Here is a 12224-nt window from a genome sequence, read left to right as displayed (position 1 = left end):
GAAATATTGCGAGAATTACCAAAATGTGACACAGAGACACGAAGTGAGCAAATCCTGTTGGAAAAATGGCACCGATAGACTTGCTCGACGCAGGGCTGCCACAAACCTTCAATTTGTAAAAAAACGCAATATCTGCGAAGTGCAATAAAGTGAAGCGCAATAAAACGAGGTATGCCTTATTGATCTGATAGTAATTCCCATGGGTGGACCTGTCACCTACTCCAGATCATTATCTGCATTATCCACGTATAGATCTTCCCTATCCTATAAGGACGTAAATTATTTTCCTAGTTACTTCCCTTATGACAAAAGGTGCTGTGTAGATCTGTGTAGGAGAAATAGTGGAAACTCAGCATGTGAGCCTGCAAGTACAGACTCTTGATTTGTATTGCCCTTCTGGCCTCCCACCAGCTACGGTGGTATGGCCAGACCATTTTTTTGTTTTGTAAATCTGGTAGTAACTTTTGATGCTTCTAAAAAGGGAAATGTAGAAGTTGGCAATGGGAGTTAATGCTGCCTGAAACAAGATTAGCTATCTGCATATTTTACTGTACAATTCTAGGGCTGGAAAGTAAACATGACATTTAGGATAACTTTCCAAGCTCTGTTTACTGCCCCCCTACACACACTTTTTCAGTGGAGCTGATGGGTCAAACACGTCAGTGTATCTACACATGCACTTTAATGCACATTAGCCTATTTTAATGTGCATTAAAGCATCACTGGAAAAATGTGCTATTTAGTTAATGCATATTAAAATAGGCTAATGTGCATTAAGTGTCAGTTAAAAACCATGCTCTTTAGTTAATGTGCATTAAGACAAGCTAATGCACATTTTCTTAGTACCTCACAATGGAGGTACTAGATTTAATGAGCATTAACTAAAGTGCATTAATGCACATGTAGACATGCCCACAGACTTGGAAATGTGGAGGAAATGTTGTTGTGCAAGGGTAAAAATGTTGTATAACTGCTTCTCTGCTCTTCAAGGGAGATAATCCTGGCCTTTATTATTAATTTAGGATCTAATTAATAAAAACCAACATTTTAAAATGTTAGGTGTCTAAATGTATGGTTACATACCTAAAAGAATTGCCTGAGTTCAGAAGTCCTAAATATTGGCATCTCCCAGTGAAGTAAATGGACACCCAATTTGAAAATCCCAGCTATAAATTAGGCCCTTTGCATAAGTCCTTCTTCCCAAGTGCAATGGCACATCGGCCACTTTCACAGCAGTTCCGTTGTTGAACCTCACTAGGTCCTCACAAAACACTTCTGCTTCATGCCAAATTGCAGGTATAATTGGTGATACTTACAAATCTAACTTCCCAAATGGCACTCAGGGTGCATTTACATGAGACACTTACTGCTGAATTGCCTAATTAGCTCTGCAGTAAAGCATCACCAGTTTACACGTGTGGAGCTATTAGGCTGAAGTAAACTAAGTAACCCTGCCATAGGTTACTACTGCCAGATACAAGTATTATCCTACAGCGGAGTTATTTACTCCACCACAACACATGTGTAGACATAGTTGGGGCTGGCTGGGGTATGAGGATGTTTCAGTGTGGGGGCTGCCTTTTAGCTAGCCTTTCTGAAGTGTTTTAGCTAGCCCTAACTCTCTGCAGTACATTGAGCTGGATCAGAACAGCCTCAGGCTAGCAGGCTGACCCCCGGGGCTTGCTGGTAGTCAGGGCTGCACAGCTCTGGCTCAGTGTACTGCGGTCCAGGATACTGTTTCTGGGAGCAATACATGCTAGTGCAAACTGTGCTGGATCTTATTGTATCATATTAATATTCATGCAAAGATGTGCCTAGAGTGGTGTAAAGCAGAAGTTTGCAAATTCATGCATGCCACTGAATTACAGGTGAAAAATACAAATTACAAATATGTCTGGAAAAAGAAGATCCCTTTTTTAATGTGGCTCATTATTTGGCAACATATTAGTCTGTTGTGGAGTCTATAACATAAAACACTGTGAATATGTGATTTCAGGTTTGGCGTATGCTTTACTGGTTGCTGTTCCTGTTGGATATGGTCTCTACTCTGCCTTTTTTCCTATCCTGACATACTTTTTCCTGGGAACATCAAGGCACATCTCAGTTGGTAACTGCATCTTTTTCAGAATGCATATCCTTACTGTGAACATAAATATTTTGTGTGAGGTAGTCACTTTTGAATTGCATTCACTGTGTTTTGTGCTTTCACACTGGCAGGTTATTGAGGTTTAAAACTATTTTGCTCAGTGCAGAGGGTTGTACATAAAGCTTTACTTCATGTGTATCTGTGCATAGCCTCTGCCTGTGTTTGTGCTGGAGTCCAAGAGCCTTGTGTTTTGCTGCATAGCATGTGAAGAGTTGCAGAATCAAGGCCATAGCAGGAATTGAAAAATTAACTCTGGATAAATTTACGAACAGACACTTTATCTGTTAACTCAAGTTCAACATGACTAAAGCAGAACTCTTAAGCTTCCCTCATGAGTCCTCCTTGCTATCTCTTTTCTCCATCTTGGACAACACCATAATCCTGCCTGTCACTCAAGCCTACAATTGGGATGCCTACTCAGACTTCTCTCTAGGCCCTTGCGTCCAGGCTGTGTGTAAACTTTGCCAATTCTTTCCACATTATCTCTTCAAGACATGGTCTTTCCTATCTGTCCACACAGGTAAGATTTTCATCTAAGCTCTCATCTTGCATCTCAGTTACTGTGCTTCCTTTTCTCTAGCCTTGACAAATTCCATCTTAACTTCTTCATACCCATCCAGAATGCTGCTGAAAAGATTGTTTTCATACCCAATCATTTTTACTTTTTCACATCTCTCTGGGCATGTCTATATGAGATACTTAATGTGCAGTAGATTAATTCTACTGCACATAAGAGTGTCATGGCAAAAAACTGTTAATGTAGAATTAGTCTACTGCACAGTAAGCATCACAAAAAGACCATGCACCATTGCTATAGCACATTAACATCTGCTCCTATGTAGTACCTCGTATTAGAGGTACTAAACTTAATGCACATGTAGATGTGCCCTTCTTGCATTCCTCCACTGACTTCCCCTTCTCTATTATGTCCCCTTTTCCAATATAAGCGGTCCTCACATCCTCTCCTCACCCTACCTGCCATGTCTCATTTGCTATCATGATACTGACTCCTTTTTCCACTTGGCTCAGTGTTCTAGCCTCCATTGCTTATTTGTTACATTTTCAAAAAAATCACCTTTGTACTTTTTTCCCCGATGCAGACTCTCTCACTTGGAGAGAGTTCTCTATGAATGTAGGCAATTTTGGTTCATTTGCTCCTTCAGAGCCCTCCTCTGTAATGGCTATAAAACACTGACAATGTTTAAGCTACTCTGGGTTGATACTACAGTCTCGCATGTTGACCAGTATTGTCTCCTTGTTTCCTTACGCTTCCTTGTAAGATTGGCTGTAGCCACATGTTCTCTTTCTTGTTATGCTTACACAGTAAGGTTTGTGGGACAGGATCTCTCTTCGTACTGTATTTGCAGTGCATATGGTTCCTAGGTACTCCAGTTAGATAAATACTATAATAATAAATTGGCCCTGATATAAATGTTTTAATTGTCTAATATAGAACTGCTTATCTTATCTTACAAATACTTTGATTTTGTGATGTATGGAAGGCCAACATATATACTGTTTATCTTCTCAGGACCTTTTCCTGTGGTCAGTTTGATGGTGGGATCTGTTGTGCTGAGCATGGCACCTGATGAAAATTTCCTCCTAGTTAGCAGTAATACCACAGGGCTTAACAAAACACTGATAGACACTGAATCCAGAGATGCACAGAGAGTATTAATTGCCAGTACTGTCACGTTTCTGGTTGGAATTATACAGGTAATATAACTGGCTTGTAGACTTAGGTTTATACTACTTTTACTTTATTAAATAATTGGTAAGAATGCGAAGAGAAACCGTATTTTAGGGGAATATGTTACTTTTCCCATAATAAAACATACAGGAGGGGAAACATCACCCTGAAATCTCCATGCTTTTCAAATGATGGGCAGCCCCAACATGTTTCAGTGGTATGTGGTAATATGCCAAAATTATTCTTTTCTCCAATTTTCTATGGAAGAGCACAGAAGTAGATTCTGCCACTGTTTTGTGTGCACAGCTCCCCGTGAAATCAGGTCACAAAACAAGCACACAATGAGGCTTGGATAGCTTTGTATAAAAGAAGGGTTTTCAGATTTTTCAAACTCTTAAAGGAAGCAAGTGGTGATACTATTACACTGAACATTATTTTACTCCATGGATAACTCCACATGCTTTGTTGTGACTGTAGCTACTGTAAGCTACCATCACTGTAAGTAAACATTTCAGTCCGGCAAAATCTGTTGCCAACTGAACTCTTCCTAGGCAGACAGCCTTCTACATGGGATCAAATCCTAAACGTTTTGTAATTTCATTGTCACATTGATTTACTGCTTAGTAAGTTGTTTGCTTTTTTCCTGATGATTTTCCCAGCTTGTGCTTGGAGCCCTTCAGATTGGTTTCATTGTGAGGTACCTTGCGGATCCACTGGTGGGAGGATTCACAACCGCAGCTGCTTTTCAAGTGTTTGTTTCACAACTGAAAATAGTCTTAAATGTTTCAACCAAAAACTATAATGGGATCCTTTCCATAATATATGTAAGTATACCTGGCTAATTTGCTTTCATTTTGTGGCAGAAATTCTCCATAGCAGTTTTCCTTTTTTTTTCCATCTCTTGCTTCCACTTCATGCAGAAGTGGCTCACATAATAGAATGTAGGGAATACAGGGGTTTTTTTTTATCCTGAACCTGAGCCTGCTCTCATTAAAATCAATGGGTGTTTGGCTGTAATTTATTTGGAGGGGCCTATAGGTAGTTGCTTTGCCTGCCTGTAAGGCAGATGGCTTATTTCCCTAATGTAGGCATGGCTCAGTGGTGCACCTAGTCTCTTTCAGGTTCAGTTTTATTTCTCAACATAAAACTTCAGAAAAACATCAAACAAAACAGTCCCTCTATCAACCCTGGGCTACTGCTCCTTGAGTATGCCATCTTTTTTGTTCCCTACTTTGTGGAACTTGCAGGCATTGTGTACCTCTGACAGCCATCTCCTGCTGCTCAGACAGCTGACTCTATCATCTATGAATGCCATTAGGGCCCTCTTTCGGTCACCCAAGGTCCTGTTGACATTGACCATTCTGTCTGTAGCTGACTTTCTGGTCCACATGCTTCCAGCATATGCGTGTGGTGATACTTGCTTCACCATCATCAACCCTTTAGAGCAGGGGGGGTGGCAGCAGCAGCAGGACACAGAGCTGGGGGACTTGCATGCAGTGGCACAGGGTGGTGGATGGCAGTGGCAGTGGTGGCTGCATGCAAGTTTGCCCCACTCCACATCCAGCCGGTCGGGCAGCGCCTGTGCAGCCTACAGAAGGAAACCACTGCCTTCACCCTCCACGGCCCTGCTCCTGGGAGGCAGCAGTGCGGGATGGTGAGTGGTGGCGCTCCATCCTTGCTCACCCACACATACCCCCTAGCCTCTTCCCAATTACCCCTGGGGTATACACACTCCCGATTGACAACCCCTGCTTTAGAGGAACTATCTTGCTACTTCCCAGCTGGATCTAATAACTGCATGGCTCCCTGGTCCCTGTGACTTCCAAATGGCAGGTGGATCTGTTAGCTACAGTTCTTAATCTGAAGAACACTTCTTCACCTTCCCTCTTTTTATAACATGTTACAGGGCTGGTCTTAGAGCCAGGTTTATTTGTTTTCAGTGTCTTGAGAGAAAGTACAGTGCAGTAAGAAGAGACTATTTGGATATGGTAGTGCAGCCAGATTAATACAATTGAAGACAATAAAGTACAGAATGATCTGTAGAGTCAGATAAATACAGTTCTCTTCTAGTGCTAGGGGCTTGTATGTTTGGAGGGAAAGGTCTTGAGTTCTATCCTTGTTGATGACAATGAAGTCTCTTTGACTATGTGCTAGTAATGGTGTGGTCCTATGCAATCAAGTGAACTTCTAAAAGAAAGGTGATATACTGTACTCGATTCTTGTTTTATTTTGAAAACAATATCACAACGTTAACCTAAATGGTTTATTAATGCACTTGGAAGTATAGCTAAATGGAAATTCAAGAGCAATTAGGAACTAAATCTTCCCAGCAGATCAATAGGGTATATCTTGGAATTCTCTTGATTCATAAGAATCTCTTGAGAGTCTCATGAAAACTCTGATTCTTTAGAGAGACCTTTAAAAAAAACTTCAGCCTGCTTCCCTGAAATTAACAAGACCTTTGTTACTGACTTCACTGGGAGGCAGGTTGAGTTCAAATTAGTTATACTGATTTATAGAATCATAGAAAATTAGGGTTGGAAGGGACCTCAGGAGATAATCTCATCCAACCCCCTGCTCAAAGCAGAACCATCCCCAACTAGATCATCTCAGCCAATGCTTTGTCTTAAAAAGGTCTTAAAAACCTCCAAGGATGGAGGTTCCACAACCTCCCTGGGTAACCTGTTCCAGTGTTTTATTACCCTCCTCGTGAGAGTTTTTCGTAATATCTAACCTAAACTTTCCTTGCTGCACCTTGAGACCACTGCTCCTTGTTCTGGCACCTGCCATCAATGAAAACAGTCTAGCTCCATCCATTCACCTAGTTAAAGTTTGCTATTAAATCCCCTCTGTCTTCCCTTTTCCAGACTAAATAAGTTCAGTTCCCTCAGCCTCTCCTCATATGTCTTGTTTTCCAGCCCGTAACCATTTTCATAGCCATCTGGACTCTCTCCAATTTGCCCACAACCCTTCTATACTGGGGGGGGGTGCAAAACTGGACACAAGACTTCAGATGTGGCCTCACTAGTGCCAAATAGAGGGGAAGAATAATTTCTTTTGATCTGCTAACAGTGCTCCTACTAATGCAACCCAGTATGCCGTCAGCCTTCTTGGCAACAATGGCTAACTGGCTTATATTCAGCTTATTGTCCACTGTAACCCCCAGGTCCTTTTCTACAGACCTGCTGCTTAGCCAGTTGGTTTCCAGCCTCTAGACGTGCATGGGATTGTTCCATCCTAAGTGCCTGCACTTTGCATTTATTCTTAATGAACTTCATGAGATTTCTTTTGGCCCAATACTCCAATTTGTCTTGGTCTCTCTGAATCCTAGTCCTACTCCCCCCTACAGTTTGGTGTCATCTGCAAACCTGCTGAGGGTCCCCTCTATCTCCACTCAGTCTTCCAGATTGTTGATGAAGATACTGAACAAAACTGGTTCCAGAACTGAACCCTGGGGCACTCCACTTGATTCTGGCTGTCATGTAGACATCGAGCCAATTATTACTACCCTTTGAGCCCAATGATGCAGCCAGTTTTTTACTTTATAGTCCATTCATTCAACCTGTACTTCTTTAGCTTGCTTCCAAGAAAGTTGAAGGAGACCATATCAAAAGCCTTGCTAAAGTCAAGGTATATTACGTCCAGTGGTGTCCCCACATCAACAGAGCCAGTCATCTCATCATAGAAGGCAATCAGGTTCGTCAAGCGTGACTTGCCCCTGGTGAATCCATGCTGACTGTTTCTAATCATTTTCTTCTCCAAATGCTTAGAAAGGGATTCCTTGAGGATCTGCTTCATGATTTTACTAGGGACTGAGGTGAGGCTGACCAGGCTGTAGATCTCCCAATTCTCCTTCTTCCCTTTCTTAAGGATGGGAATTATATTTACCCTTTTCAAGCCATCTGGGACCTTTCCTGACTGCCACAAGTTTCAAAGATAATGGCCAGCGGCTCTGCAATCACATCTACCAACTTCCTCAGCACCCTTGGGTGCATTGTGTCCAGCCCCATGGATTGTATGCATCCAGCTTTTCTAAATAGTCCCTAACCTGTTCTTTCACCATTTTTAGCTGCTCATTTCATCCCCAAACTGTGCTGCCAGGTCCAGTAGTCTGGAAGCTGACCTACAAAAGGCATAGGGTACTTCAGCCTTTTCCACATCATCAGTCACTGGGTTGTCTTCCCCATCAGGAAGAGACCTACACTTTCCCTGAACTTCCTCTTGTTGCTGACATACTTGTAGAAACCCTTCTTGTTAGCCTTCATGTCCCTTGCTAGCTGGAACTCCAATTGTGCTTTGACCTTCCTGGTTTCATCCCTCGTGCCCAAGCAAAACTTTTATATGCCTCCCTAGTTGTTTGTCCAAGTTTCTACTTAGTGTAAGCTTTATTTTTGTGATTATTTTTTTTTAGCTCACTGAAGATTTCCCTGCTAAATTAATCTAGTCTTCTGTCATACTTGCTAGTCTTCCTGTGCATCAGGATGGCTTGTTGCTGAACCCTCAGTAAGGTTTCTTTAAAGTACACCCAGCTCTCCTGGACTCCTCTCCCCTCAAACTGGCCTCCTAGGATATCCTGCCCATCAGCCCTGCTTTTCTGAAATCTAGGGTCCTTACTCTGCTGTTCTCCTTCCTTCCTTTCCTCAGGATCTTGAAGTCAGTCATCTTGTGGTCACTGTTGCCCACGTTGTCATCCACTACATTCCCCACCAATTCTTCCCTGTTTGTGAGCCTCATTGGCCACTCCATCACTTGCAATAGGAAGCTGTCCCTAGCACACTCTAAAAACTTCCTGGATTGCCTGTGCACTGTTGTATTGCCCTTCCAACAGATGTCAGGGTGATTGAAACCCCTATGAGAACTAGGGCCTGTGACTGGGAAACTTCTGCTAGCTGTTTGAAGAAGCCTAATCCACTACTTCCTCCTGGTCTGGTGGTCTATAGCAGATTTCCACCACAACATCACCCATGTTGCTCTGCCCTCTAACCCTAACCCAGAGGCTTTCAACAGGCCTATCTCCAGCTTCATACTGGAGCTCTGAGCAATCATACAGCTCTTTTATGTTAAGTGCAGCTCCTTCTCTTCTCTTCTCTTCTCCCCTGCCTGTCCTTTCTGAACAATGTATACCCCTTCATGACAGTGCTCCAGTCATGTGAGCTCCCATCAAGTATCTCTTATTCCAAACATGTCATAGTTCCATGACTGTCCAAGGACTTCCAATTCTTCCTTATACTACAACACATTAGGTTTCCAAAATCAATTGGTTTCCAAAAGACGTCTTACTTCAGCATAGAGAACTTGCTGGTAGTTCTACTTTCTAGACACAGGCTCAAAGGAAAGCAAGATGGATTGCCTAATAGAGGTGAGATTGGAAAAGCTATTCCGTTCAGTCTAGAATAAATTGGCATATAAACCAAAAGTAACAAGATGACTATAACTTGGAGTAACAGGAAGAAAAGGAGAAAAGTAGGCAAAGTACTTGGAAAATATTTCTGACAGTAAGGCAAGGTTCTTTGGATGAATCTGATATCTCTTATTAGACCAACTTTAATAGTTGGAAAAAATTTTTTAGCAAGCTTTCGGGTTTAAAAACCTTTTGTCAGGCTGAGGAAGTCTCTGCGGTTGGTGTGTGCTCTTCCGGGATGGAATTAATCTTTCCTAACAGTAAGATATTTTAAACTGTAAATAGGTCTGTATATAAGGCTAGTAACTAATAACTCCCTCATGTGGGACATCTTTGTTTTGATTGGAGAAAGCACAGAGTAATCCTAGCATGAAGGTGGGCTAAGTGACCTACCAATTTTTTCCCATCTCTCGCTTTTATGGTTTTCAAAGGGTTGTACAGCTACCAGAACGCATTTTAAGGGATTAGTTATTACTCCCAAATACTGCATATTAAAGACGGAAGAACTGACTTCCTACATTAAAAATCAGTGAGTAGTGTAGCAAGTGAGGTGAGGAGATGTACACAACTGTGTAGAGCAAGAAACTTTGGGTTCTTTTGCCAGTGATTTGTGTTGACCTGACAATTTTTTTTTTTTAAATTTCTGTGCATAGATTCCCGAGTGTACTTAGGAGTTCTAAAACCTAAACTTTAGGTACCTTATCACTTACAATTCACGCCTCAGGTTGAATGTGTAGTCACCCCTGTACAGTACATTGGGAAACACAGGAAAATTATTGAGTATTACTTGTTACCTGTCTCTGGACCAACCCTTTATACACTTATTTATGTAATATTATCTTTATGATTTTCTAAGTATATTTTAAAATTTAAACATTCAGAAATTTAAACACAACAGCTGCTTGCAGACATTAAAAAACAAACAAATGATGCTTTACTTTAAACTCGACACATTCCTGGGTCAAGTCCAGAACACGCCTAGAAAAGGCATTGCATTAGTTGGACCTAGCTCACCTAGCTGATTAAATCAGCTATGAGATAAAAGTACCAAAAAGCCCCACTAAAGCATCTGGTCTATACAGATGCCAGGTCAAAGTAACACGCTGCTTCTTCCAGTAAAACATGTTTTTTGTTTGGGGTGGGGTTAACATCTGCAAGCAGCCAATGTATGTATCTGTAGGCACTACAGTGTGAACTAAGACCATAAGGTCAGTTCTTGCTCTGTTCAATACAACAGTGATGCATAGTGATATTGCATACCTATTGCAAGAATCCTCCTAGTCAGGGCTGAGTTCCAGTGGGAAAGTTTTGAGCCCCATGAGGTAAGGTGGAGCCATAAAATATGGTAGTATCATACTCTCTGACTGCAAACAGGGGATTGCGGAATCAGACATAAGGCCAGAAGAGACCTCATTGAGCACGTCCACACATGCAAGCACGTGGGCTTGCAGCAGCTCAAATAGAAGCGGTGCAAATTTTGATCCGGGGCTTTTTTGCTTCAGCGCACATACTTGGACATGCACTTTGTTGTGCAGCAAATTGTGCCACTTGGGGCACAATAACCCTGCCTGGCTCCTCCCAGATCTTCAGCCAGGGGGAGCTAGAGCCCGGGGCCAGCACAGGTGGTGGCCCCAACAGTATAAAAAGCTGCCCTGGCAAGTAGCTCAGGGCTACTAGCTCTTGAGAGCTTCTGGGGCCCAGCCAACTGGTACCTGGGGACACAACCCCTTGTGCCAGCTGGACTGCTGAAGCAGCCCTGAGAGTTCCCTGCACCCTCTACCCACTGCAGCAGTCTGGCAGTGGGGGCTGCTGCCTGGCTGTGACCTGCTGTGCACCTACCAGACCCAGATGGGGACTGCAGAGCCGGTAGAGGCATCTGCCCCTCTGGGCCAGTTGCCAGTGGTTGCAGGGTTGGCCTTTGTGTGGCACTACTGCCATGTGTGCCCCTGCCTGGCCATCTGGGCAGCTATCACCTGGAAGATGTTCCAGGTGTTGTGGCCTGCTTTGAACTGTCAAAGCATGTCCTCCTGTCCCCATTTGGCCTGGAGGTCAGCCACAGCCAGATGGGTCCAAGATGTGAGCTCTGAGCAGGCAGGGTCCTGCCACTGGCCTCCCTAGCAGGAATTCTGGTGTTCCCTACTGGAAAACTGAAAAATCCCCAATTTAAAATAATAATAAAAAAAAATCTCAAAGTCACTCTGTAAAATATCCCCAAATCCATGTTCCTCCACAAGTAAAACAAAAGACCACTCTAAAGACAGAGAGCAAGAACGAGACAGTGATCAGTTGTACAATGTTTTATCTTACAGTGTTAAAGCAAGTCTCTTGTCATAATAATAAAGTGAACTCTAAATACATGTTTCATGAATTCATGAAACATGTTTTGCTGCATTCCCACAGGGCGATGGGCCCCACACAAGGGGGTTCAGGACTCTCACAAGGGGTACAGCCCCCCAACAGGGGGTTCAACCCCCATACAAAGGATACAGGCCCCCAACAGTGGCCATATGGCCCCCACAGGGGCTACCACCCCCCTTGCAAGGCCCACATGCCCCACCCCAGCCCCCCCAGTTGCTGCCCCACCTAGCCCCATCCTCCACCAGTTGCTGCAGCCCGCCAGTGGCTGCCTCACCCCCCAACTTGCACTCCCAGGCCCCCAAGGCTACCCCACAACCCCAGGCACCATCACTTAAAAAAAAACCAGAAAAAAATGGGGAAAAAAAAGCCTCTGCTTACCTGAGAAGCAGGGGTGGGGGGGGCTCAGGGGCATCCTGACAGAGCCCCCTGGGCAGCACAGGACAGCACAGGGCCAGGAGGGCTCAGGCTGGGGCTGCTGGGGCTGTCAGCCTGCTCCGCACCGTGGGTGGGGCCCCCGGCAGCCAGACAGCAGCTCCAACTGCTGGTAGGTGCCGGGGTTTGTTTTGTTGGGTTTGTTTTGTTGTTTGTTTTTTTTTTAAGGATGGGGTGGGCTTGAGGGGCTCGGGCCA

The 12224-nt window shown here is 43.5% G+C and overlaps 1 protein-coding gene across 1 annotated transcript in view; it reads left to right on the top strand.

The window, feature by feature from the left end:
* Positions 1-12224, top strand: part of SLC26A4 (solute carrier family 26 member 4) — a 44218-nt gene that overhangs the window by 3885 nt on the left and 28109 nt on the right. Inside the window, exons 3-5 of the mRNA XM_019543965.1 lie at positions 1997-2107; positions 3678-3862; positions 4496-4660. Coding sequence (XP_019399510.1) covers positions 1997-2107; positions 3678-3862; positions 4496-4660 — 461 coding nt within the window. The remainder of the gene's footprint in view (positions 1-1996; positions 2108-3677; positions 3863-4495; positions 4661-12224) is intronic.

This window comes from Crocodylus porosus, unplaced genomic scaffold, assembly GCF_001723895.1.
Source record: "Crocodylus porosus isolate Cpor-Errol unplaced genomic scaffold, CroPor_comp1, whole genome shotgun sequence".
In the NCBI taxonomy this organism is placed as follows: domain Eukaryota; kingdom Metazoa; phylum Chordata; order Crocodylia; family Crocodylidae; genus Crocodylus; species Crocodylus porosus.
The sequence above is the reverse complement of the archived record's forward strand: the minus strand, read 5'-3'. Positions and strand labels throughout refer to the sequence as shown.